Source organism: Schistocerca americana, chromosome 7, assembly GCF_021461395.2.
Source record: "Schistocerca americana isolate TAMUIC-IGC-003095 chromosome 7, iqSchAmer2.1, whole genome shotgun sequence".
Classification (NCBI taxonomy): domain Eukaryota; kingdom Metazoa; phylum Arthropoda; class Insecta; order Orthoptera; family Acrididae; genus Schistocerca; species Schistocerca americana.
This window is the reverse complement of record NC_060125.1, coordinates 77,656,180-77,683,695: the sequence shown is the minus strand read 5'-3', so window position 1 is coordinate 77,683,695 and position 27,516 is coordinate 77,656,180. Positions and strand designations below refer to the sequence as shown.

The 27,516-nt window shown below is 40.4% G+C and overlaps 2 protein-coding genes across 3 annotated transcripts in view; one reads left to right on the top strand and one right to left on the bottom strand.

Moving 5' to 3' along the window:
- The window catches only part of LOC124621930 (protein pygopus), a 64,913-nt gene extending 55,275 nt beyond the window's left edge, over positions 1-9,638 (top strand). For both annotated transcript variants that reach the window (XM_047147437.1, XM_047147436.1), the window contains exons 6-7: positions 8,433-8,578; positions 8,808-9,638. In XM_047147437.1, the coding sequence (XP_047003393.1) occupies positions 8,433-8,578; positions 8,808-8,928 (267 nt within the window). In that variant the 3' untranslated portion in view covers positions 8,929-9,638. The remainder of the gene's footprint in view (positions 1-8,432; positions 8,579-8,807) is intronic.
- Positions 9,639-9,772: 134 nt separating this feature from the next.
- The window catches only part of LOC124622726 (tubulin polyglutamylase ttll6-like), a 500,830-nt gene continuing 483,086 nt past the window's right edge, over positions 9,773-27,516 (bottom strand). The window contains exon 17 of the mRNA XM_047148517.1: positions 9,773-10,037. Within this exon, the coding sequence (XP_047004473.1) occupies positions 9,853-10,037 (185 nt within the window). The 3' untranslated portion in view covers positions 9,773-9,852. The remainder of the gene's footprint in view (positions 10,038-27,516) is intronic.

Sequence of the window (27,516 nt, the reverse complement as noted above, 5' to 3'; positions counted from 1 at the left end):
GTGGTCTGGGGGTAGGAACATTGTTGTTGGACGGGGAGGAATTTATTGCTCTGGAGATCTGTTTGTGGACAAGGTCTGCAGGATAGTTGCGGGAGAGGAAAGCAGTGGTCAGGTTATTGGTGTAATTGTTGAGGGATTAGTCACTGAAGCAGATACATTTGCCATGAATACCTAGGCTGTAGGGAAGGGAGCGTTTGATGTGGAATGGATGGCAGCTATCAAAGTGAAGGTACTGTTGTTTGTTTGTGGGTTTGATGTGGACAGAGTTGTGGATGTGAGCTTCAACGAGATGGTCAATATCCAGGAAGGTGGCTTGGGTTTTGGAGAAGGACCAGGTGAAATTCAGATTCGAAAAGGAGTTGAGGTTATGGAGGAAATTAAGGAGTGTTTCTTCACCATGAGTCCAGACCACAAAGATGTCAGCTATAAACCTATACCAGGCCAAGGGAAGCAGCTGTTGGGTCTTCAGGAAAGCCTCCTCCATGCAGCCCATGAAGAGGTTGGCATAGGACGGAACCATCCTGGTTCCCATGGCTGTTCCCCTGATTTGTTTGTAGGTCTGGCCTTCAAAAGTGAAGTAATTATGGGTGAGGATGAAGTTGGTAAGTGTGATAAGGAACGAGGTTTTTGGAAGATATTCGGGTGGGCTTTGGGAGAGGTAGTATTCAAGGGCAGAGAGACCATGGGAATGTGGGATGTTTGTGTAAAGGGACGTAGCATCTATGGTGAGAAGAACAGTTTCAGGTGGGAGGGGAGTGGGAATGGATTTGAGGCGTTCTAGGAAGTGGTTTGTGTCTTTGATGTAGGATGGGAGTCTGCAGGTGATAGGTTGGAGGTGTTGGTCTACCAGAGCTGAGATACGTTTGTTGGGGCTTTGAAGCCTGCCACAATTGGACGGCCAGGATGGTTCTCTTTGTGGATTTTGGGTAATAGGTAGAAGCTAGGGGTACGTGGCTCACGTGGAGTGAGTAGGTCTATGGAGGCCGTTGTGAGGCCTTGTGAGGGACCTTGGATTTTTAGGATTTTCTGCAGCTCAGTCTGGATGGAGGGAATGGGATCCTGGGTAACAGCTTTGTAGGTTGAGGTGTCGGAGAGTTTACGCAGGCCTTCTGCCACATACTTCACACAGTCAAGTACCACAGTTGTGGAGCCTTTATCCGCCGGGAGGATGACAGTAGAGCAGTCTGTTTTCAGCTCCTTAATGGCACGGGATTCAGCTGGGGTGATGTTGAAGGTTGTCGGGATGTTCTTCAAGAAGGTCTGGGAGGTAACACTGGATGTGAGGAATTCCTGAAATGTCTGCAAGGGATGGTTTCGGGGGAGGGGAGGAGGATCCCTTTGGGAAGGTGGTCGGAACTGTTCTAGACAGGGTTCAACACTGGGTTTAGTATTTGGGGGCTGTGTTTGGGTGGCAAAGTGATATTTCCAGTTGAGGTTCCAGGTGAATGAGAGGAGATCTTTAACCAGAGCAGTGTGGTTGAATTTAGGTGTGTGGCTAAAGGTTAAGCCTTTTGATAGAACAGATCTCTCTGGAGGAGAGGGATCTGGATGAGAGGTTTAGAACTGAATTGGGACGGTGATATGTGGCATTTGACTGTGGTTACAGTTGAGATTTGGTCTGTGTGGGGTATGTGCTGGGATTGGGAGATTGAGTAGGGTGGCTAGGCTAGGTTTGTTGGCTATGGGGGGGGGGGGGTGGTTTGTTAAAGGTGCTGCTGTGGTTGGTGTTTGTGAGGGATAGGGAGAGGGACCCCACTTCTTAGGTGTTGCACTAGCACTGTGGATAGTTTTTTCAGGTGGTGTGTGGCATGGAACTCAAGTTTACAGCTGGCTTCTAGGATGATGATCCTGAGTGTGTTCTCCAAGCAGGGGTGTGAGAGGTGGAGGACTTTGAAGAGAGAGAGGAGCTGTTGGGAGTGGTGGTTACACGAAGTAGTGTAGAGATTCAGGACAAGTTGGGTAAGGGCTACGGATTGAAGGTTCTGGAAGTCCAGGAGAGACTGGTGGAAGGAGGGATTGCACGCAGAGATGGGAACTTTCTGTTCTGTTCTGTTTCGTGTAACTATCGGCTGTACTGAGCTTAGTACTGGCCAGCCCCTCTCTCTCTTTGTTAGTATTTGTTTCACATCTGTCTTTGAGATTTTCCATTAATCATTTAGTTCTTGTGAAATATTTTTTTATTATCATTGCCTTATGAGGAGGTTCAAACAAGACATGGCTTTTGATTTTTTGCTAGTTTCTCAGGTTTTTGCAAAGCTACACAGATTTTCTCACCATGGCCACATCAAGGATATGGCAAAGTGGACACATTTACAAATATTCTGAAATATTATGGATCTAAATGGCATCTATCCTAACCATCCTTATTTTTTCTACTTGTACAAAGCCTTTGTATGTGAGCAGTAAAGGTGGTCTTCACAGTAGAGATTGTTTTATGTTGAATTTGATGACTAAATATACTTTTTTGGGAAAAAGTTCTAGCCTTTCCAATTTACCTATATTATGTGCTCAAAAATGGGAAGGCTTAGTCAACATTTTTAGTTCTGTAGTAAGATGGCTGGGCTACATTATTATATCCAGAAATATGAGCTATTATTGTTTAAGATATATGGCTCCCCTCCTTTTAGGAAGTGTTTCTACTTCTCAGAACTAAATTTCTTTCTGTTGTTAGTCTGTAATACTATTTCTATTGTGGAATTCAGTTTATGTAATTGTTCTGCTTTGTAAATGCATATGAGAGAACTCTCAAATAATAATCATCTTCAGTGTTGCAGATGTCATCTTTATTGGTCCATACAAATGCAATGAATTCATTGCAGAATTCTCAGAAATCGAAAAGAAGGGGGAAATGGAAGTGTAAACTTATTCCTCCTCTCTCTGCCCATGTCCTCCTCCACCCCTCCCTTTGTTTATCTCCTCCTCCTACCCCTCTTTCTCCATCTCCTCCTCCTGCCCCGTCCCCCCCCCCCCCTCTTTGTCCATTTCATTCTCCCCCTCCCCTCCTTCTGTCCAACTCCTCTTCTACCTCTCTCTGACTTTGAGCCTTGTTTATTGTTATTGCAAATGAAAAGTTGATTAGGAATCGAAGCTACTTAAAATTAATGGGTAATTGGTTGGGATCACTGGGTATACAGGGTAAAAGACCACTCGAGCTGTGAAAATATTTCGTGTGGTTGTAATCTGTGAGTGGGCAGGATTATGAAGTTCCAGATGATTCAGATTCCACGCCTGTTTTCCGTAAAACCGACAGCGAGGAAGAAAATAAAACAGTACATCATTGTGTATACAATTTTTGATTGATATTATATATGAAGAGAGAGAATATATATTGTAGAAACAATTTGTCTAATGGTTTATGCGCCCCACTACCACTGTTGAAACTGACTGTGAGTAAGAAAACAAATCAGCACATTTTTACAGCACAGTGTAGCATCTTCTTTCTCAGTCAATTTTAACAGAAAACATTTATATTGCTGTTTAAAAATGGAAAATCCACAATGGGCTCAGCAGCCTGAGACGGTGGTCATGTGTGTGGGTGTTACATGTGTTGCGCGTGTCTGTGCATGCGCGCGCATGCGCATGCGTATGCGTGAATGTGCGGGCACTCGCTCACTGTTGTGCCTTTCTGCGACTTGCCATTCCACTGTATGGTGAGTAGCAACTATCCTTTCACATAGTTCCTTGCCGTTCAAAAATATATATAGCCTATGCTCATCTGAATGTTATAGAGCGTCGTGTAAAACTTTGAAGTAAATCAGTCAAGGACTTCTTGAAATTTTTGTTAACAATGTTAAAAAATGGTGTGTCTTTATGTAGTAATATAGATTAAGGCTTTGGAGAAAATATTGTGTGACTGTTACATTGCTCTATAAATATTTTAATGTCTCACGCCATATAATACCATCTTTTGTAAACCTCTTCAGGAGGCCATTGCAGTTTCAGCATTCCGTTAGCAAAAAATGCTGTGGCAATAAAATATTTTCTTGCATCATGAATACTCCACCCTTAATTACCAGAAATAAAGGTATATATCACTCATCATTTTTACCTATGAAGAGTGAATTTACATGTCGTTACAGTACTTAACATGTCTAGATAGAGATTTAAGAATTACGTCTCGAACTGCAAATGCATTTAATGGTGTTGAAATAATTTGAACCATAGTTTAATAGTGATACAAAGTAGGCTGAAACTGAAAATAATGAGGAAAAAGGTCTCAAACACAGGACTAGGATGCTAACAAATGGAAGTTATCGAAAATGTTTGAAACCACGACTGTCAGGTTGAGGAAGAAAAACGGGCTACAGTTTAACACCTCAAGAGTGAGGTCATTAAAAACAGGTCACAATTGTAATAGGATATTCTTGAAGAAGGAAATGAACCCTTCACACTGAGGAACTGTACTGTGGCAGTGGTTTGAAGGGATCTAGGGAAACTACATCAATCTACACAAAAGTTTGTTTGATGGTGAGTAGTTCTCACAACATTTTAAGAGATGTGGAGGAGATCAGTTTGGAAGTAGTTGTTCTTCCAGTAACACAGTCAACACTTAGCAGAACCCTAAATGATTATAGCTTGAACAATTCACCAAGATTTGGTGATGTATATTCAGCATTATAAAAACAGTGGGAAATATGAAAACCAAATGATGACAGAATTAAAAAATAAAAGCAGTAGACACACCATCAGATTTCCATAACTGTGTTATGCATGTATGTCAAATGTATGAGCAGATAATTGTCTGATTCGTTGAAATGATCACCTCATATTTGACATTTATAAATTAGTAATCTGAATAATGTAAAGAAATAAAAAAAATGAAGTTTTACTAATTAGATGTTATTCTTCAGACAAGCTAAATGTTTTAGTGAAGGGATTCTGGTCTTTCATTTAGTAATGAAATAGATAATAAAATGACATTATGTAATTCAGAAGGCAGGAAGAATCTGAAGACAGAACAGGCTGGTATTTAGTCCCTGTCTACATCTACAGGGTGTCTGACTTAAGAGCTCTCAGGTACATTTTCTCTAGTGTTTCAGTAGATATTTACAATTTCGGTTTTACTTTGTGTAGCTGGAGTCAGCCCAAACATACAGCGCACAAGCTTTTCATGCGACATGCTGATTTGTTTCCCCGTTACAAACAAAATTATTTTTAAAGTGAAATTTTATGTCCCAATTTGATGTAGCGGTCCCAGATTAGTATAGTCTGATATTCATTTTATCAATATGTATTAACAGGGACAGTTAAATATGAAGAATAACCAGTACTCTAGCAATGGCAGCACTGCCCTGGCCCATGCTGACTGCTGCTGCCAAGTATCCAGCACTACTGAGTTGCTGCTGGATCACTGTTTATTCTTTGTGTTTCGCTGTCTCTGTTAATAGATATCGATAAAATGAATATCGAACTAACTTGGGGGCATTCTATCGAATGGGCACATAAAATTCCAATGTAAAAATAACTTTGTTTTTAATGGCAAGAAAACCAGCACTTCCTGTTGTCACTGATGAGTAGTAATTGTTTGGGCTGACTCCAGCTATGCAATACAAAAACAAAATTGCAAATATGTGCCAAAACATGAGAGAAGATGCACCTTATGACTCTCAGGAGACACACCTGGTGTATAACTGCTCCACAGTTTTCACTTCAGTGCTTGTCAGTGGGTGCTTCAAACCACATTTAGCACTTGGGAAAAACAGACACTTAAATCCTTCTGTGGAAGCTCTGACTTCTCATTTTACTACAATGGTAATTTCTCCATATGTGGGTGGGAGTTGACAAAATATTTTCAAATTCAGACGACAAAGTGGGTGACTGAAACTATGTGAAAAGATCTCTTCACAATGAAAAGCACTTTAGCCTTAATGCTTGCCACCCAAATGCACATATCATATCTATGACACTCTTTCCCCTTTTACATGATAATACCAAAAGAAGCTGCCCTTCTTGGAACTTTCTCAGCGTCCTCTGTCAATCCGACATGGTAAGGACCATACCATGCAGCAGTACTCCAGAACAAGACTGACATGCATAATGTGTAAGCAGTCCCTATAATAGATGTGTTACATATTCCATGAATTGTCCTAATAAAATGCAGTCTTCAGTTTGCCTTCTGTTTCGTGTTTCCAATTTTAATTGTTCTTAACTGTAATCCTTATGTATTTAGTTGAAAGAACAAATTTAAATCTGTGTGACTTACCATGTAACCAAAATTTAATAGGTATCTTTTAGTACTTGTGTGGAGGACCTATGAGGAGGGGGAAAACATAAAACAAAACAAAGCAACTGAATTACGTTTCTGGATCTGCTGAAATCCTTTGAGGTGATATGTGGAATAACACATTTAGACTCCCAAGGAGGATTGGGAAGATGTACACAATTTAGTAAGTTACTAGAACTAAGGATCAATGAAAGCCGAAAGTTACATATATGATGCAAATTGTGGAAGTTGAGTTCACTATGTACACTCATTGCTATTTCAATTACGACAAAGTAGCAATGAATGATGTAAAAGAAAATATAAAAATAATTATGCTTTATGTCCTTCTGGGTCAAAGTAAGGAAATATTCTTAACAAAGAATTTTGGTCGCTGTTAAATGAAAAGAAAGCGAAGGGGATGACAGTAATGTAAAGCAAAATTTCAGTTTGCCAAACATCTAACTTCATGACGACACTACAGAAAACGGAAAAACTAGGTAGCAAAGTTACATATGTGACACACTATATCGGATTTTATTTTGTGAAGTATATGTAATGACTTTTTCAGTGACTTTATAGAAGTGGATTAAACAGTATGAAATTCCTAGGAATTATCAAGATGGCAAAAGGGGTGGTGGGAGGAACAAGCATGAGAGAAGCCATAGGTAAAGCAAGATTCCTCTAATGAAACACATGTACTAGTATCGAATATGGTCATAGGACAAAAATAATATCTAAGGCATATTGAAGCAAAGTGTGGACTATTCGAAAACTGGAGAACTAAAGAGCAATTTTTTTTTTTTTTTAACTTTGGTAGAGAAGCCCTATTGGATTAGGATAATGACATTATAAAATCAAAAGAGAAATGAAAACAGCTGTGACACTACCTGCAAGACCCGGATAATTGTTCTACTTGAATGTTTTGATCTACTATATTTAGAAGTCAGTCCTCTCACGAACTGAAATTTTTCTAGGGAGTAGTAAACCTGTATCCCTGAGTACCATTTAATGGGAATCACGGGAAGCATATAAAATTATTGCTTCTTCATCTGAATGGGTAGAGTTTGTCTAGTATATTTAGTTTGAAAGTCATACATTATTCCACATAGCGTTCTATCTCGTATAAATGGTAAGCTTTGTTCTTGTTAATAGTATGTGGTGAGAGTTATCTGTTACAGTCACTATGAAGCACTTCTTAAAAATCTGGATGAACAATTGTTCTGTGAAAAAGCATTTCTGTAGTATGATCCTCACATAGATAGGAAAGATTTTAAATCAAATTCTGATTAACTAACTGTCTTGCATGAGTTGTTTCATTGAGGATGGGCATTACTCACTTTCTGTACATTCAGAAAGTGAGAAGGGGCAAAACAGGAGTTTATTGTTCAACCTGAAGGCAGTTAGAAACATTACATGGATTTAACTTCCATAGATGACTACCAACTGTAGTGCACTTCCTATGTGGAAAGTGCTATTTGAATGTGCAGTATTAGACATTTTCGTTCAATACAGTACCACTGTTGACTATCTCTAACACTCCCCTCTCCTTTCTCCCTCTCGTGGAACTCAAAATTTTTAATGAAAGAAAGCAAATCTCTCGTATTATTCAGAAATATTCATATCTCATTCACAAAATTTATATTCCTGTGATAACTGAAGATATTGTGCATAAAATCTGTTCTTTCATTCCATCCCTTCAATCTTTCCAGCAATAGTGGTAATTTATGAGAGAGGATTTCAGTATTGTAAGAAAAGCAAAATCGGATAAAATAATATACAAATAAATAACTTGATGCTTGTATTTTTTTGTCATTAGCTTAATCATTGGTCATTAATAGTTTGCCTTATCACCCTGTAGCATAATAGGGTAAAACTGCAGTAAGAGGTGTTTCTGTTGTGTGGTGCAAATCATTCACACGGCTTAAGAGCTCCCCACCTTTCGCCACATATGCAATATTCTATAGGCACCCTAGATTCCACATCATCTTGATTAGGTAAGAAGCCAGTGTACTTCGCAAATATTGATCAATTTTTCTTACTACAGTGTCCTGCTTTCCTCCTCGTGCTGTAGAGGGGGAAAAGACAGTTACTATTATCATCTTCATCATGTTACAGGACATTGATGTTAACTTATGTAAAGATATATATCCATTCCATGCTTGAAAATGATATATATCTTTGAATTGAAAATTTTTAATCATAATAGTTACATACATGATTGTATTTTCAGGTATATCCTCCAGATCAGCCAATGGTGTTCAATCCCCAGAATCCCAATGCACCTCCTATTTATCCCTGTGGAACATGCCACAAGGAAGTCCATGACAACGACCAAGCAATTTTGTGTGAATCGGGTTGTAACTTCTGGTTTCATAGGTAAGTGACTGACTCAACATTTTTATAACTTGGAAAACTCTTACCAATAGCACATTGAAGCTTAACTGTGACCATCTCTTACAATTAACTTAATGCCAGTGACCACCCTGCTTCCAAACAAGACAGTAGTATAAAGTCTTTATGAATGAGGAAGAGAAATAAATATTGTTAGAGCTATATTTTGGACTGGGACTATATTTTGTGATTATATCTTGTCTGTACTTCACAGGGTTTGCACAGGTTTGACTGAAACTGCCTACCAACTCCTGACAGCAGAAGTTTATGCTGAGTGGGTTTGTGACAAGTGCTTAACTTCCAAAAACATACCACTAGTGAAATTCAAACCGTAACAGACATCAGCAACAATTTGAGTTTCCTGCCTGCAAATGCTATTTGCCACCTAGGTTCTTTTTTGTTTTAAAAAAAGTTTGAATGAGAGTGTGCATTGTGATCTGTATGGTTGAAAAACTATTGAAGACACAAAAGTAATTGTAATCCATTCATTCTTTCCCTTTATGTCTGTGACTTTTGAATATATTTTCCTGTTAATACTTAACAAACAGTGCTTTTGACAAGTGTGTTGTTTTTATTTCTTAGCTTTTAGGCAGCTAACAAGTTTTTTACTAAGTGACAACACAATCAAATTGGTGACTATTTGTATGTATAATGAAATTGTGTTCACATTACATTACACTTTGTTTTGCAGAATTGGTAAAAATACTTGACTGTTTTTGATATATATATTTTGAGATAATTTTTGTACATACAATGATGAATGGTTGGACTCTTTGTGAAATAAGGTTTGTTTCTTCTTCCTATGTAAGATAAATGAGTGGAAGAGTCTCCTTGAAAATGAGGTCACAGAGAAAGTTTTAAGTTTGTAACTTGGTCAATACTAAGCAGCGTATAATTCTGTATGATCTTGTATAAAATTATGAAAATATCATCATACTTAAAAACATTTACCTGAGTATGTGAAACTGAAATGAAAGAAGTGCATAGTTTATTTTTTATCATGTGAATAAAATATATTAGCAATAAATTTGTTATACTTTAAAAATGGTTTTATTGCCTTTTTTGTTGCATGTAAACAAATCAGGTACTATCCAAAACAGGAAATTTTCTCATTATTTCTTGAACTGCTTTATTAAATTTAACACTTCATTCCATGTGAACAAAAACACAAGACTTCGCCATTCCTGTTCCAACTTTGTGTTTTTGCAGCTGAAGGTAATGGAATGAGTCAAAGACAGATGGAACTTTACGTCATTCAGTCATTGATGTTGGTGGTGCTCTCTTTTCTCAAGTTCCTGTAATCTGAATGTATTAGTCAGACAACGAACTGCCTGAGTCTTCGTTGAACGGATATCTCCTTCTTTACCATTTTCCTCCGCATAGACATTTTGTGATATCTGTGGCCGATTGAGAATTGGAACATTGTTGCAAGTCACTTTCAGACCTGTAAACATTAATAACTGCTAGAAACAAAAATGTAAAAATTGAGAGTAGAATGTGTTAAAATGTGAAGAAGACTGACCCTAGTAAGGAACTGTAATTAAACTATAATGAAAATTCAGAACAGGTAATAATTAAGTTGGAAGACTCTAGCCACGTTCTGAGAAATGAGGAGTGAGATAAAAGTGACAGTAGTAAAAATACAGTCATTTACTGTTTCATGAATAAATGCTGATTCATACTACTTGACAGCCCATAGAAAATATCCAAAGTAAATCAAAATAAATTAAAGGCAGAATAACTTTTGTTGGCAGATTGTAGTGATTGACAGGAAAAAGGTAACTGAAACACGCTTTTGAATCCAGCCCGCAAAAGAAGAGAAAATAACTTGACAAAAAAGGATTGTTAGGGAGTAAAGGAAGTCATTCAGGACCCTCAGTTACTGTTAATCTTTTCCTTGTCTCATTCAGAGTTTTTCTGTTCCTTGATGATGATCTAAAACTGCAGACAGTAAAAGAATGAACAGTATAGTCCCGGGTTTGTTAAATGATCAACAATAAAAGTTAAATGTGCACCCCAAAGCACATGCAACAGACAGATGCGGTAGAATGACACTAACCATTCGTATAAAGACAGCTTGTACAATTGGCTGATATGCCAAAATCAGTTGGTAAGTTTCATAATATCACCCTTCCTGTTAGGGCTACTCTTGCTGGACAAGGCATGATTTATTTGAAAAGGAAGTTGCAAATATTTCATGATCAAGATATACAGGGTGGTCCATTGATTGTGACCGGGCCAAATATCTCACAAAATAAGCGTCAAACGAAAAAACTACAAAGAACGAAACTTGTCTAGCTTGAAGGGGGAAACCAGATAGCGCTATGGTTGGCCCACTAGATGGCGCTGCCATAGGTCAAAAGGATATCAACTTCGTTTTTTTTTTTTAAATAGGAACCCCATTTTTTATTGCATATTTGTGTAGTATGTAAAGAAATATGAATGTTTTAGTTGGACCACTTTTTTCGCTTTGTGATAGACGGTGCTGTAATAATCACAAACATATGGCTCTCAATTTTGGACGAACAGTTGGTAACAGGTAGGTTTTTTAAACTAAAATACAGAACATAGGTACGTTTGAATATTTTATTTTGGTTGTTCCAATGTGATACATGTACCTTTGTGAACTTATCATTTCTGAGAATGCATGCTGTTACAGGGTGATTACCCGTAAATACCACATTAATGTAATAAATGCTCAAAATGATGTCCGTCAACCTCAGTGCATTTGACAATATGTGTAACGACATTCCTCTCAACAGCGAGTAGTTCGCCTTCTGTAATGTTCGCACATGCGTTGACAATGCGCTGACGCATGTTGTCAGCCGTTGTCGGTGGATCACGATAGCAAATATCCTTCAACTTTCCCAACCGAAAGAAATCCGGGGACGTCAGATCCGGTGAACGTGTTGGCCATCGTATGGTGCTTCGATGACCAATCAACCTGTCATGAAATATGCTATTCAGTACTGCTTCAACCGCATGCCAGCTATGTGCCGGACATCCATCATGTTGGAAGTACATCGCCATTCTGTCATGCAGTGAAACATCTTGTAGTAACATTGGTAGAACATTACATAGGAAATCAGCATGCATTGCACCATTTAGATTGCCATCGATAAAATGGGGGCCAATTATCCTTCGTCCCATAATGCCAACACCGTACGTTAACCCGCCAAGGTCACTAGTTGTCGCAGCCACCGTGGATTTTCCGTTGCCCAATAGTGCATATTATGTCGGTTTACTTTACCGCTGTTGGTGAATGACGCTTTGTCGCTAAATAGAACGTGTGCAGAAAATCTGTCATTGTCCTGTAATTTCTCTTGTGCCCAGTGACAGAACTGAACACGACGTTCAAAGTCGTCGTCATGCAATTCCAGCAAAGTCGTCGTCATGCACTTCCAGGTGCATAGAAATATGGTACGGGTGCAATCGATGTTGATGTAGCATTCTCAACACCGATGTTTTTGAGATTCCCGATTCTCGCGCAATTTGTCTGCTACTGATGTGCGGATTAGCTGCGACAGCAGCTAAAACACCTACTTGGGCACCATCATTTGTTGCAGGACATGGTTGACATTTCACATGTGGCTGAACACTTCCTGTTTCTCTTAAATAAAGTAACTATCCGGCGAATGGTCCGGACACTTGGATGATGTCGTCCAGGATACCGAGCAGCATACATACCACACGCCCATTGGGCATTTTGATCACAATAGCCATACATCAACACAATATCGACCTTTTCCGCAATTGGTAAACGGTCCATTTTAACATGGGTAATGTATCACGAAGCAAATACAGCCCGCACTGGCAGAATGTTAAGTGATACCACGTACTTATACGTTTGTGACTATTACAGTGCCATCTATCACAAAATGAAAAAAGTGGTCCAACTAAAACATTCATATTTCTTTACGTACTACACGAATATGTAATAAAAAATGGGGGTTCCTATTTTTAAAAAATGCAGTTGATATCCTTTTGACCTATGGCAGCGCCATCTAGCGGGCCAACCATAGTGCTATCTGATTTCCCCTTTCAAGCTACACGAGTTTCGTTCTTTGTAGTTTTTTCGTTTGATGCATATTTCGTGAGATACTTGGCCCGGTCACTATCAATGGACCACCCTGTATAATAATTAATTTGCATCTTATGGTGTGGCTTTTTGCAATATTGATGGTTTAATTCATTTATAGATAAGACGGTGTAGTGCTCCAAATCTAGGGATGGGAACGAGTGCTTACTTCGAATCTCAAAAATTTCTCAACAATATTCATAAAGTGTCCCCTCTTGCTGTTCTCAAAAAGATGAGCATGCTTTGATGTCTTTCTCAAACCAGGCAATATGCTGGATGCTATATGAAAGTTAAGTATTTGTGGGTAATGTACATAGAGCCTAGTAGGGTTGTAGCACCACTGCACGAATGAGGAGACATTGCCAACATTTCAGTCAAGCCTGATCATTCAGTTGGTGCAGAAAAGACCTGTACACCAGTTTTTATGTACTTTTGATGCTTACAATGCCACAATTACGACCCTGGCTTTGTTTAAAGTACGTGTTACAGGAAGCAAAATCGGAACCCGTTCCACAACATATCTCTTGTAGGCAAAGGATATCTCACTCCTTAAGTTATTGATATTGGAACTGTTCATGTAGATAACACACGTACTTGGAACTTGTTCAAAATGTGAGGTAACTTATTTAGACAGATTTTGCAGTCAAATTTTAAGTTTTTCCAAATCTGTTTCTTGAAGCAACTATCTTTTTTAACCAAATGTATCATTCACTTTATCTTTCTGTTACTATTCAGTTATTAATAGATTTATTCATGTTAACTTTTATTCCATTTTATCAAATTACAGTAAAATTCTAAGGTGTGTTGTGCTGAGGACAATGTAATGCTCCAAACTAAAGCTTTGTGAAAGCTTCCAACTGCTGGGAACCTGAAATTTCATATATTTTTTTTCAAATATGTTTTACAATAAATTCTGTCAGTAATTCAAGATTTTTATACTGTATAGCTTGTCATATAGCACTAGCCATGGCTGCAGCTGGTGGCCAATAGTAGCATCTTTCACCGTTTGTGAACTCCAATCTCATCATTGTTCTGAAAGAAATTCTGTGTTGAATCACTTGTCAATAACATGCCTTATGTGGGCAATTGGGGAGATGTTGAAGTGGTTTCAAGCCTCTCTCTCTACACATCAGAATGCATTTGTACGAGAAAAGTTTGTAATTTACGTTAAACTGAAACTTCACAAATCCATACCTCCTGTGGTCTACAACTATGCCAGTGAGCAGGACCAAAAGAACATTTCCTGCAGGCAGTGTTCAAACAAAATGCAACAGCGTTACGTAATATTTGGTTTAATTCAATCCTTTAACCAACTAAATGAGTACTGCTGTATTCATGAGTACTGCTGTATTCTTACATTACACCCTGCACCGATGTCCTAACTTTCTAAAATCTTTTGTTTTACATTCACAGTAGAATAGATAGCCTGGAACAAGAGCAATGCATAATTTTCGTTAACATGATTTCCTGATAACAGCAAACATGCTTTTGCATTTTAATGCACATTTGTCCAAGCAGGCATGTTAGTCATTTATCAGTATTACTGATCTGTAATACAGTTTTTCAACCAGCCAAATGAATTCTCTCTCTCTCTCTCTCTCTCTCTCTCTCTCTCTCTCTCTCTCTCTCTCTTTACATTAATGCTTTGTAATTTTAAAAATTTTCAAGACAATACTGTTACACAATAATTTCAGAATTGTATCTTGTTGTTGGTGTATTTATATTGTCAACTTTACTTCCAATGATTTACATGTCTTCCTGGTATTGCTATTTGGTCCTCTTTGTGCTATATTAATACAATCAACTACTCTCTGTTCAATTTGTCTCTTGTGGAATGATGCTCACATTGTTCAGAATAATGCTTAAAAAGTAACATGACTTCAGGTTATTTCAGATGGTGGGTGCCTCACAGTACTGTACTAGCACTGGCTGAACAACTTTACATCCATATGAAGGGTGTCCACAATATCCCTTACAAAAATATGTCTCTCTCTCGTATTCAGTTTATTCACTCATTGGACATTCTTGTCTCTTGTAGTAGATCAAGATGACCCGTGTGAAACCAGTCTACAATAACAGCATTTCTACCCTTAAAATGTTTTATCCATCTCTTTATTCTACTTAAAACTATCTACCACTCACCATACTCAACAACTGAAGTTAAATATATGCCTTACGAACTTCCTCCTTTAAAATTGATTGTAATTGCAGTGGTGAAATTGAAAGTATCTGTTGGTTGCTTTCTTGCAATGCAGACTATACAGCTGTTTAATGTGTATCGAGCTCCAAGCATAACTTGACAAGCTGAGAAAGCTCAGCAGCAGTCGCACATGATCGGGGAGCAAAATGTTGGTCATAACATCTGACATGACTGGCATATTTTAAAAATTTCTGTATGGAATAACAGGTACTTTGCAGTCAGTAAAAATACTTGGAAACAGAAATTTTTCAATAAAGACCCTCGCACATTAGGCCACCAAATTTCAAAATAAAAAACGTTAGGAAATATCCAGCCAACAACATTCTTAATTGTGCTACACTTGTTTATATGGGACAAGTTAATGTTACAAAGAGAACTTATTATTACATAGGAAATACTTGCTATTGTTCTGCAATATTATATTTATTTGGTCACGAACTACCAAACTGGCTTTGAGCTACTTTGCTCATCATGTGACAACTGAAAGTGCAAACAGAGTTAAAATGAAATGAGACATAGAGAAGACAACACAGATTGTTTACATTTGTGATGGATGACAGTGAGTCGATGTAGCGGCACTGAAAGTAAAGGTGTTCTAATGAAGGGAAATACAGTTGTGTTTCTGACAGCTCTGATTTAGTCTGTTTTCCTTTTTTGTGAACGTAAATTATTTGATTAGATATTCTCATAATCTCAGTTACGTTATAAATGTCAATAACTGGTAAAGCAGTTTAGCATTCTGCATTAACTTCAGTGGTGATCCCCGTTTTATGATCATAAAGTAAATCAAGTCCGCAATCGAAGACAAGAATTTATAGACAGTTAAAAGATACTAGGAAGAAGGAAAGAGTAACATACAAGCCGCCCCAGTCAAAATTTCATCTGCATCACTCACATCAGGTTTGGATCTCACATAGGTTTGATCTTTTCATCTGCATCAGTCCATATTAGGGTTGGATCACACACACAGGTTTAATCTTGCAAGTGGCCCTGCGTTTACTGCCGATTTTAGGCCACAGAATCCAAAAAACACAACTGATAGCAATTTTTTTTTCTGTAGTGGAATAACGAGCAATAAAACAAAGTTCACATATGTGATTAGCCAACTTGATCAAAACTTTGATCTATGATGCAAGATATCAAGGTCGCTCCATCCACCTTCCAGTTGTTATGAACACTTGAAGTAGCACTGATACAATGGGTTCCAGATAGAATAGTAAAACTACTGCAGGCTACCATAGAGCATCATAAGTAAGCATAGACTACAGTAGTTTTTCTAGTAGCTTTAGTCAATTAAGGTCATTGCCACATTACCTATACATTAGTTGCATAGCATACCGACTGGGTACCTCATAACGTTTACTTTCTTTACGTATTATTGTAAAGAAACTGAAAAGGTATATCAAACATTGCTTCAATACTTTGTTTGACTTAATATAAAACATGTTTGTGTTATTCATACACAACTTTTGCATTTATCAATAATAGCAAGAAACTCTTGCCTTTGGTCACGATGAATCAGTTACATGTACTTTTAATGATTGTGCATATAAACTATACTTGCATCAACTAATTCTTATTACTCACAAAATGAAATGTATATTCTGTAAGGATATAAAGTACGCAATAGACAAACATTGAATGATGTGCAGTTCAAATTGCATGAAGAAAGGAGGAGGGGGGGGGGGGGGGGGAGAAGGTTGTCAGCTCCCGATTCTATCTTAACATTTATTTATGTTTCTTTCCCTACCAATACTACCAGTAATCCTGCCATTTACTCTGTCATTTATCTACTGCACCAAAACTACCGAACTGTAGTTTTGCTAGAGCGCATCTCTGGTTCCAGATCAGTGGAACAACAAATTCTCCAGTGGTTATTTCTTTATGATTCCCAGGGAGCAAGAAGTCTCAGTGGAAAGTTACTGTAGCATATATATCAGAGCCAATAACAGGAGCAGATTTCAGTTTGCTACTCAACACCAAGAAAGGTTTTTTAAATTAATATAGAGTTAGGAGTGTATGTCCTCTATCGTGGCAGGTAAGCTGACTGTGATAGGTCAGGGTATATGGGAGGGTGTGGCTTCATTAGGCTGGTGGCTGGTGTCAGGCAGTGGACTGTCATGGAAGTAATTCTGTTTGAATTAGTCCTTTATTTCATAACAGTGGAGGAGCTGGAAAGGGACTGTGAAAATTTGTACCATGTATCAATACTTGCCATGGAAAATGGAATTATTGTATAGAGTTGGGCTCTATTAATGCTGATTCCTGTTGCTGCAATGGGATAAAATGCCAACAAGCGTTGCCCATTCAGTTTAGCTACATGTTGCAGTTCCACTGTTAGTTTCTCGTGAACTTTCCGTTGGCCAACCATGAATTGTTCTGGGGGTAACAATGTGGGAGACAACTTCCCATGTACTATATGGCGGATGACCTGTAATGCTGTTACCTTCATCCTCTAGCCATTCTAGTATTGTAGCAGATGTAGGTAGGTCTGTATCACATTCAGATCTTGATTCACCATGCTCATGGTTGCTTTCACACACCCCATCAGCTTTGTTGTTAGTTCTTGCAACATTCAAATGTTATTCAGCATGGCTTCTTTCAAGTTTCTCAGTTGTGTGGTATGCCACTTAGTTATAGCTTTGTTCCTGTTGGCTGTTCCCATTCTCAAATATCATCAGTATCTCTGGTCCCGAATACCTTCAGCAGCCTACTCACGTGCATCCAGCCATCCTCTCTTTCAATGTAGCAATATCTCCTCCAGCCTCTGTACCTCATTCCTTACTTCCCACACATTGTATGTCAACTTCAGCGCCAAAGATGACAGGTTAGGATGACATCCTCCTGTCTGGAGAACAGTAACCCTCACTCCAGTTGCTGGTTCTGCATTGTTTCTGCCACTTCCTCACTGAAAGAGTGTAGCACTGCCTGAATTATGACATATGTCATTGTTGTCCTTGTTTGTAATGCCACCTGGGGAAAGCAAGCCACAACACTATCCCCCCCACTCTTGAAAATTCTGGATGCTCATGACGTATTACCCACCATGAATGATATAAAACCTCCTGTTATGCCAAAACATCCGTGTCTTACCCAGTTCCACACACAATCACTTACCATCCTTATTACTATTACAAAGTACATCACCATAAATCTGCCTGTAATAATGAACAGTAAAACAGCATAACAAGAAAAATGAACAAACATAATGTTCCACAAGGTTTGCCATGAAACCTTTATTTCCTACATAATTAACCATAAAAAAGGCACATGTAACTATCTACTTCCTTGATCTCAGTGTGTAAGATGTCTCGAGCACGAGTTTCTATATCCTTATTCCCTTTTTGCCCCTCTACCTTCTACCCATGTAGCGGTGCTGGTACCTGTGGTAAAGTATCCAGCGTGCATTCAAAAATCGAGTGCACTTCATGTGGACAATAGTAGTCGGTGTTGGCAATTGCAATTTAACATTTACTGATTGTGTAATTTGCACAACTTCTTGCCGCCCCTGACATAGCATAATAAATTTATTCCTGGTACCCATGGATGTATGTAGGCAAGTTGACATCACCCACTCACCCACTGGCCAACCCTACACACTCGAAACTTACCACTATACTGTTCCATTTCCTCCTGATGTTCACACATCCTTTAATGTTCTAGCAAAGATCCATACAGTTCTTCCTGTTTTTTTCCTACCTTTGGCTAAATAATGTCAAACAGTAGTACCTCCTTTCCTTACATTACCTTGTATGGCAAGAGACCAGTGCTGTCATGCACATTTGAATCACATGCAGCCACAACATATTTCCAGTAAATATCCCATTCATTATAGTGACTCATGACGTAAAAGCTCAGCATCTTCCCAAACTTTTAATGAATGTGTTTAATCATCTTCTTAGTCTGCATGTGCGATGGAATAGTTCTTAAGTTTCCAGACACATGTGACATGGTTATTTAATTCTCTCTCATTGAAGTTGGTGCCCTGATCCATGACTGTCATTTCCAGGATGTGGAACTTCAACAACCAAACAACTCTAGGTAGGAATATCAACAATGTAGGGAAATACAGATTGCTGCTTACATAAAGAAGATACAGTAAGTTGTAGACAGGCACAATTAAAAGACACTTACATTAAGCTTCTGGCCACAGCCTCCATCAGCAAAAGAGAAACAAACTCCATTCATAAACACAAGCATGCACATCTTATGCACACATGACCATCAACTCCAGCATCTCGGGCCAGAATGCAACTATCACATGGGATGCAAACAGCAATCTGGAGAGTGCAGGGAAGGGGAAGGGATAGTAGCGTACAGGTGGGGACAGAGGCGAACACTGGTGGACTGTGCAGGGACTAGAATGCCAATAAGTGCAGTGTCGTGAGGTTGTGGGGCAGTTAGGTAGGGAAAAAAGGTGCAAAAAAGGAAAGGAATGGAGAAAGACGAGCAGGTGTATTGCCAGGGGGCGGCAAATAAACAGAGAAGGAGATGAGAATGGGGAGGAGATGATAGGACAGAGAGGATGGAAACTGCTGAGTGGAAGGTGTGGGGACAGTATGTTACCGTAGGTTGAGGCCGGGATTGAGCGGAGAAGGTCTTATAAGGTTAACTCCCATATGGGCAGTTCAGAAAAGCTGGTGGAGGAGGGAAGGATCCAGATGGCTTGCTTAGCGAAGCAGCCATTGAAATAAAGTGTGTTATATTTAGCTGCTTGTAGTGGTCTACTTTCTCCTTTTGGCCACAGTTTGGCAGTCGCCGCTCATCCTGGGGGACATTTGGTTGGTAGTCTCATATATACAGGGTGTTACAAAAAGGTACGGCCAAACTTTCAGGAAACATTCCTCACACACAAAGAAAGAAAATATGTTATGTGGACATGTGTCCGGAAACGCTTACTTTCCATGTTAGAGCCCATTTTATTACTTCTCTTCAAATCACACTAATCATGGAATGGAAACACACAGCAACAGAACATACCAGCGTGACTTCAAACACTTTGTTACAGGAAATGTTCAAAATGTCCTCCGTTAGCGAGGACACATGCATCCACCCTCCGTCGCATGGAATCCCTGATGCGCTGATGCAGCCCTGGAGAATGGCGTATTGTATCACAGCCGTCCACAATACGAGCACGAACAGTCTCTACATTTGGTACCGGGGTTGCGTAGACAAGAGCTTTCAAATGCCCCCATAAATGAAAGTCAAGAGGGTTGAGGTCAGGAGAGCGTGGAGGCCATGGAATTGCTCCGCCTCTACCAATCCATCGGTCACCGAATCTGTTGTTGAGAACCGTACGAACACTTCGACTGAAACATGCAGGAGCACCATTGTGCATGAACCACATGTTGTGTCGTACTTGTAAAGGTACATGTTCTAGCAGCACAGGTAGAGTATCCCGTGTGAAATCATGATAACGTGCTCCATTGAGCGTAGGTGGAAGAACATGGGGCCCAATCAAGACATCACCAACAATGCCTGCCCAAACGTTCACAGAAAATCTGTATTGATGACATGATTGCACAATTGCGTGCGGATTCTCGTCAGCCCACACATGTTGATTGTGAAAATTTACAATTTGATCACGTTGGAATGATGCCTTACCCGTAAAGAGAACATTTGCACTGAAATGAGGATTGACACATTGTTGGATGAACCATTCGCAGAAGTGTACCCGTGGAGGCCAATCAGCTGCTTATAGTGCCTGCACACGCTGTACATGGTACGGAAACAACTGGTTCTCCTGTAGCACTCTCCATACAGTGGCGTGGTCAATGTTACCTTGTACAGCAGCAACTTCTCTGATGCTGACATTAGGGTTATCGTCAACTGCACGAAGAATTGCCTCGTCCATTGCAGGTGTCCTTGTCGTTCTAGGTCTTCCCTAGTCGCGAGTCATAGGCTGGAATGTTCCGTGCTCCCTAAGACGCCGATCAATTGCTTCGAACGTCTTCCTGTCGGGACACCTTCGTTTTGGAAATCTGTCTTGATACAAACGTACCGCGCCACGGCTATTGCCCCGTGCTAATCCATACGTCAAATGGGCATCTGCCAACTCCGCATTTGTAAGCATTGCACTGACTGCAAAACCACGTTCGTGATGAACACTAACCTGTTGATGCTACGTACTGATGTGCTTGATGCTAGTACTGTAGAGCAATGAGTCGCATGTCAACACAAGCACCGAAGTCAACATTACCTTCCTTCAATTGGGCCAACTGGCGGTGAATCAAGGAAGTACAGTACATACTGACGAAACTAAAATGAGCTCTAACATGGAAATTAAGCGTTTCCAGACACATATCCACATAACATCTTTTCTTTATTTGTGTGTGAGGAATGTTTCCTGAAAGTTTGGCCGTACCTTTTTGTAACACCCTGTATATAAAGTGTAATTATTGCAGCAGAGCTGGTAAATATCATGGCTGTCTCACAAGTAGCCCGAATGCTGATCGGGTAGGATAAACCTGTGACAGGACTGGAATAGGAAGTGCTGGGTGGGTGGATTGGGTAGGTCTTGCACCTGGGTGTTCCACAGGGATATGGTTTTTGTGGCAAGGGTTTGGGATTGGGATTGGCATAGGGATGGACTAGGATGATGTGGAGGTTGGGTGACAGAATGACACTTTAGGAGGGGTGAGAAGTATCTTGAGTAGGATGTCCTCATTTCAGGGCATTCTGTTAGGTAACCAAAGCCCTGGCGGGGGATGTGGTTCAGTAGTTCCAGTCCAGGATGGTACTGGGTGACGAAAGGAACACTCCTTTGTGGCTGGTTCTCAGTGGTGGTGGGAGGATTGGGGGTGTGAGAGAAAATGGCACGGGAAATCTGTTTGTGGACTAGGTCTGGGAGATAGTGCCCGTGTGTGAAAGCCTCGGCAATACCCTCACCATACTGAGGGAGGGATTTCTTGTCACTGCAGATATACAGTCCCTGGGTGGTCAGGCTGTGTGGGAAGGATCTTTTGGTGTCAAAAGAATCACAGCTGTTGAATTGTAGGCACTGTTGCTGGGTTTATTGTGGACAGAGATGCAGATGGAGTCATCAGAGAGGAGGTGGTCAACATCTAGGAATGTTGGCATGCTGGGTTGGGGAGGGCCACGTGAAGTAGATGCCCTGTTTCAAATTTCTTAGGTGTGTAGTATGCCACTTAGTTACAGCTTTGTTCCTGTTGGCTATTTCCATTCTAGAATATTATCAGTATCTGTGGTCCCAAGTGCCTTCATCAGCAACCTACCACATGCATCCAACCATTCTCTCTTACAATGTAGCAATATGTTAGCATGAAGTTATTAAGGTGTATGAGGAATGAGGAAGTGGGTTTGGAGTCTGAAGGATGTTGGGAAAGGTAGTGTTCAGCAGCCGTAAGACCATGGGCATGAGGGCTGTTGACATATAGGGAGGTGGTGTCAACAGTGACTAGCATAGATCCAGGAGGTAAAGGGGTGGGATGGTGGAGAGTCAGTGAAGGAGGTGCTTGGTGTCTTCGACATGGGAGATTAGATTAGGAGCAATTGGTTGGAGATGTTGGTCAATGAGGGCCAAAATTCTTTCAGTGGGGGCACAATAACCAGTCAGAATGGTGTGTACAGGACTGTTGGGTTTGTGGATTTTTGGAGAGCACGTAGAAGGTGGGTGTCATAGGGGTGAAGAAGGAAGTGGCTTCAAGGGAAATGTCCTGGGAAGGGCCTAAGGCCGTAAGCAGGGATTGGCAGTTGTGTTGGACTTCTGAGATTAAATCATTCTGGCAAAGTTTATAGGTGGAGTAGTCAGATAGTTGGTGGAGGCCTTCTCTCAGGTAGTCACTGCTATTCATAAAAAAATTCCGTGTTGGACTTAGGGTGGTTTTGGCTAGAGGGATTGACGGCAAAGAACTGCTTTCATTGCAGGGATTGGAAGAAGGGAAATAAGTCTTTTACAGGTCCAGTATGGTTAGATTTGGATGTAAGACTAAAGGTGAGGCCTTTTGATAGAACTGAAACTTCTGCAGAGCTGGGGATTTTGCTGGACGAGTTAACAACACTGTTACGGGAATGTTTAGGCTGTGGATCTCGTGGAGATTGGTAGGTGGTTTTGGGGGATGTGGCAAGTTGAGGTGGTCAGCTAGGGGCAGGGTTTCATTGCTATGAGGGGTGGACGAGGAGGAACATTGTGAGTAAGATAGAAATTGGATAGTGGTGCTCCGAGGTGGCAGTAGGAGGTCAGCAGGTTGGATAACTTACGGAGGTGGTGTCTGGAATGCTCCTCCAGGTGTTCCTCTCCCCAGCTTGTACAACTGGTTTCCATGGTTTGCTCGTACACGTGTGTTTTCTGTATTAGATGTAAATCAGGCATAGTATTAGATCCTGCTTACTGAGGAATCTAAACTGCTGACAGCCTTCTGCACAAACTATAATTTGTACAAATTCAACCCTGTACCTTTTGGATTGTCCACTGGAGCAGCAGTGTTGTCCCACCTGTTAGATTCTGTGTTAGGGGAATTTAAACTGAATTTTGTGTACAATTTCCTTGACGATGTGGTAGTGTACAGCAAGAATTTTGAACAGCATATTGAATATCTGAAGCAGGTGGTAACATGGCTTAGGGAGGCAGGTCTAACAGTTAAACTGGGCAAAGTGACATTAGCTAGAATTTTTGGGGCACATTGTGTCAGAAAAGGGAGAGAGAGTTGAACGGTTGAGGACCAGCAGTATCCATAAGTTTCCGGTACCCCTTAGTGAAAAGGAGGTGGCCTGATTTATTGGAATGTGTAATTTTTTTCACAAATTTGTGCAAAATTTTGTAGGCTGGCCACCCCTCTCAATCAGCTGAGAAAGAAAGGGGAGAAATTTCACTGGGGTAACAGCCAGTAGGCCACTTTTGAAGTTTTGAAGAGAACTGTTAGTAATGTTCTGGTATTGAGAATCCCCGATTTTAACATGCCATTTACTGTACAGACCAATGTGTCAAACTTGGGCATTGCAGCCATTCTGTTACAAGAGCAGGCAGGCAAATGATGACCATTGACGTTTGCTTCAAGGGCACTTTCCGGTCCTGAACTGAATTACTTTGTCTATGAACTAGAGGTATTAGCCGTACTATTTGCTCATGAAAAATTCAAGTTCTACCTTGAAAATTAGCAGTTTTGGCTTGAAACTGATAATTAAGCATTAAGTTAGGTATTGGCATGCCCATGGAAGACAGATAGGGTAGCCCACTGGGCGATTAGGATTTAGGCTTTCCAATTTGATGTGGTGTACAATCGCAGCTCTCTAAGTCTGATTGCTGACGTGCTCAGCCACATGTTTCAGCGAGATGAGGAAGACGAGGATGGAGAAGTTTCACAAGTGTTGTTATCTGCGGAGTTTGTGGAGACTCTTGAACCTCAAGTGGTTGCAACAATTCTAACAGACTTCCCAGCATTATTCAGCAATTTAAAGGAGGAATGGGAAAGACACCCCAAATTTTCTTTAGTTTAAAAGAAATTGAAGCAGTGACATGTCTTGGAAGGATAGTCTATGGAAAGACGGGTACTCTGTAATCAGGGGTGGCGGGACCAAAAAGTGAAAATTTGTTTACTCAGGAGCCTAGTGCCGGATGTCTTTAAGTTTTACCATCAGTCAGTATGTGGTGGACAATGCATTCTAAAAGATCAAGGGACATGTGACTTGGAAAGGAATGGCAGCTGAAATTCAAAGGTTGGTGGGTAGTTGTGAGTATTACAAATGAGGGAAACCTGATGGAATGTCAAAGGATTTTTGCAATCCACTAGGGAGTTTCATCCCTTTGATAGGCTGTTTGTTGATTATATAGGGCCGCTCATATGTATCGAAAATGGTAATAGATTTATCTTTGTCATGGTGGGTGCCTTCACCAGATTTGTCTGGCTCATTCCAAGCAGAGGTACTACAACAGGCATGAGCATCCATCATGTGTCATCCATTTTTGCAAGCTTTGGTCCACCCCACAATTTAGTGAGTGACAATGTGCCTGCATTTTCTTGCGTTGTGTTTTGCATATGGAATTAGGAACATAAAGACCATGCCATATTACCCACAGCTGTCTTTTGCAGAGTGGATTAATCACAATTTAAAGTCAGCATTGATCATCTACCATGCTGGCTCCCCAAGGAAGTGGGACCAGACTTTAAATTGGTTAACAACGACGTTGGTTGATTGTTGTCAAGGAGGTGTAGGATGCTCTGGTGCTGGCAGCTGCTCTGGACGGTGGCGTGTAGAAGTAGCAAGATATGGCCACAAAGTGGGCACTGTGTTCAGTCTTGGTATATTTGGACTTTTGGATGAGACAAGGGTGTGTGCATCCTTGTCATCCAGCAGGGCATCATTGTGGATACAGACTACTGATAACTTGATGAGCTGTACTTGGGAACTGTGTGGGCTTATAGCGACATGCTAATTTTGTTAAACATATTCAGGATGTTGACTGCAGCAGTTAGAATTTTTACCATTAACTTCAAATAGTAATTGTGGGGTGTGCTGATGGGTCAGGAACCTTTAGCTTAACCGTCAAGTATTTGAGTTCAACAGGGGACAAGCTGTTATTACAATATTGTGGCCTCAGAAATTTTTCTCAAAGACTGTTTTTCTGAATTATTCAATAGTGTGAGAGGAAGTTGTGTGTGTGTGTGTGTGTGTGTGTGTGTGTGTGTGTATCAAGTTTATTAAACTAATGTCACATCTCCCTGTGTTCAAGAAGCCTGCTTATTTGCCTTCTGTGTGACTGCCGGATTTTTTGTGACAGCAGGTAACCTGAGACAGGTTTGACCATGCTGCATGCCCAAGGGTAAAGGGTGCACTCGAAAGAAGCCTGTACTGGATGTAAAAAAGGAAAACCATTGCTGTTTGTAAACTGGATATGTTGGTCTCTGTAATCTTTTCTATAATTTTGTAATAACTGATTTAGTTTTATTTTGTCATGAATTGCGAATTGTTGTTGGCCATTTTAAGAATCTCCTGATATGTTCTAGTTAATGAGATTCTATTGGCAACCAGTGTTGGTGAAGCTATCTATGTTCAAGAGTAACTTGTGTTGAACATTCTATTGGGATGACAGTTGTTCCCTTGAAATTTAGCCCACTGCCAGATTTTATTGAAAGTTTTTTTTAATTGTTAAACTGAATGCCTGTTTTTTATATATTTGCTTAAAATGATTTTTTTAATAATGCAAAGTGAATCCTTCTTAATTATTGGAATGATGAATTCCTTTAGAGTGATTGAGGCTGATGTAAAATTTAAGTAGAAATTAGGTGCCTTTGTGTTTGTAGTGAGTAAGTACAAACGAATGAAAAAAACCTGTCATTAAGGAATTTTTAATAAATCTAATTTTTGAAATTTTTGGCCCAGCACCTTTTGCTCAATGGAACCATATTTCCTGACCTTTATAAAAGAGTACCCATTTCAGAACACTGCCTCTACCAGCTTGTACCTCCAATTCAGCCATTATCCCCCCCCCCCCCCTCACCCACCCACTCACCTAACCACCTGCTGGTCACCTTCCAGGAATTCCTTATCTCCAACTTAGCCTCACCACCCTTCCCCAGGTCCCTTCCTCAGAACAACAATCTTTCATTAGAAGAGAGAATAGCTATACACAACCTCAAAACAAATCCTGACCTAATCACCTTAGCTGCAGACAAAGGCTCCACCACTGTTGTTATGAATCACAGTGACTACCTGGCAGAAGGTCTTCATAAATTATCTGACTCCTCCACTTGTAAACTCTGCCAGAGTGATCCCATCCCAGAAGTCCAACACAACCTCCAGTCCTTGCTTAACACCCCAGGCCCTTACCAAAACCTCTCCCCTGAATCCATTTCTCTTCTGACCCCATATGACACCCTACACATCCACCTTCTACATCCTCACCAAAATCCACAAACCCAACAACCCTGGACACCCCATTATGGCTGGTTATTGTGCCACCACTGAAAGAATTTCAGCCCTCGTTGACCAACACATCCAGCCAATTGCCTGTAATCTACTCTTCCATGTCAAAGACACCAACTACTTCCTTCACCAACTCTCCACCATCTCCACCCCTTCTGGACACCTACTCATCGCTGTTGATACCACCTCCCAATACACCGTCATACCTTATGCCCGGAGTCTTACTGCTACTGAACACTACCTTTCCCAACATCCTTCAGACTCCAGACTCACTACATTTCCCAACGTCCTTTAGACTCCAGACTCACTAGCTCATTCCTCCATACTTCTTACTAATTTTATCCTAACATGCAGCTATTTCTCCTTTGAAGGGAAGACAGAAACACAAATCAGCGGCACAGGCATGGGCACACACATGGCACCTTCCTATGTCAACCTTTTTATGGGCCATCTACAGAAGACCATCGTAGTTTCCCAAAACACCAAACCCCTGGTCTGGTTCAGGTTCACTGATGATACGTTCATGATCTGGACTCAGGGTCTTTGTTCCCTCACAACCTCAACACCTTCTCTCCCATACACTTCACGTGGTCCTTCTCTAGCCAGCGTGCCACCTTCTTAGATATTGACCAACTCCTCTCTGATGGCTCCATCCGCACCTCTATCCACATGAAACACACCAACCACACCAGCATTTTGACAGCTGTCATCCTTTTCACACCAAGAAATCCTTCCTGTACAGCCTGGCCAGCCAGAAACAGA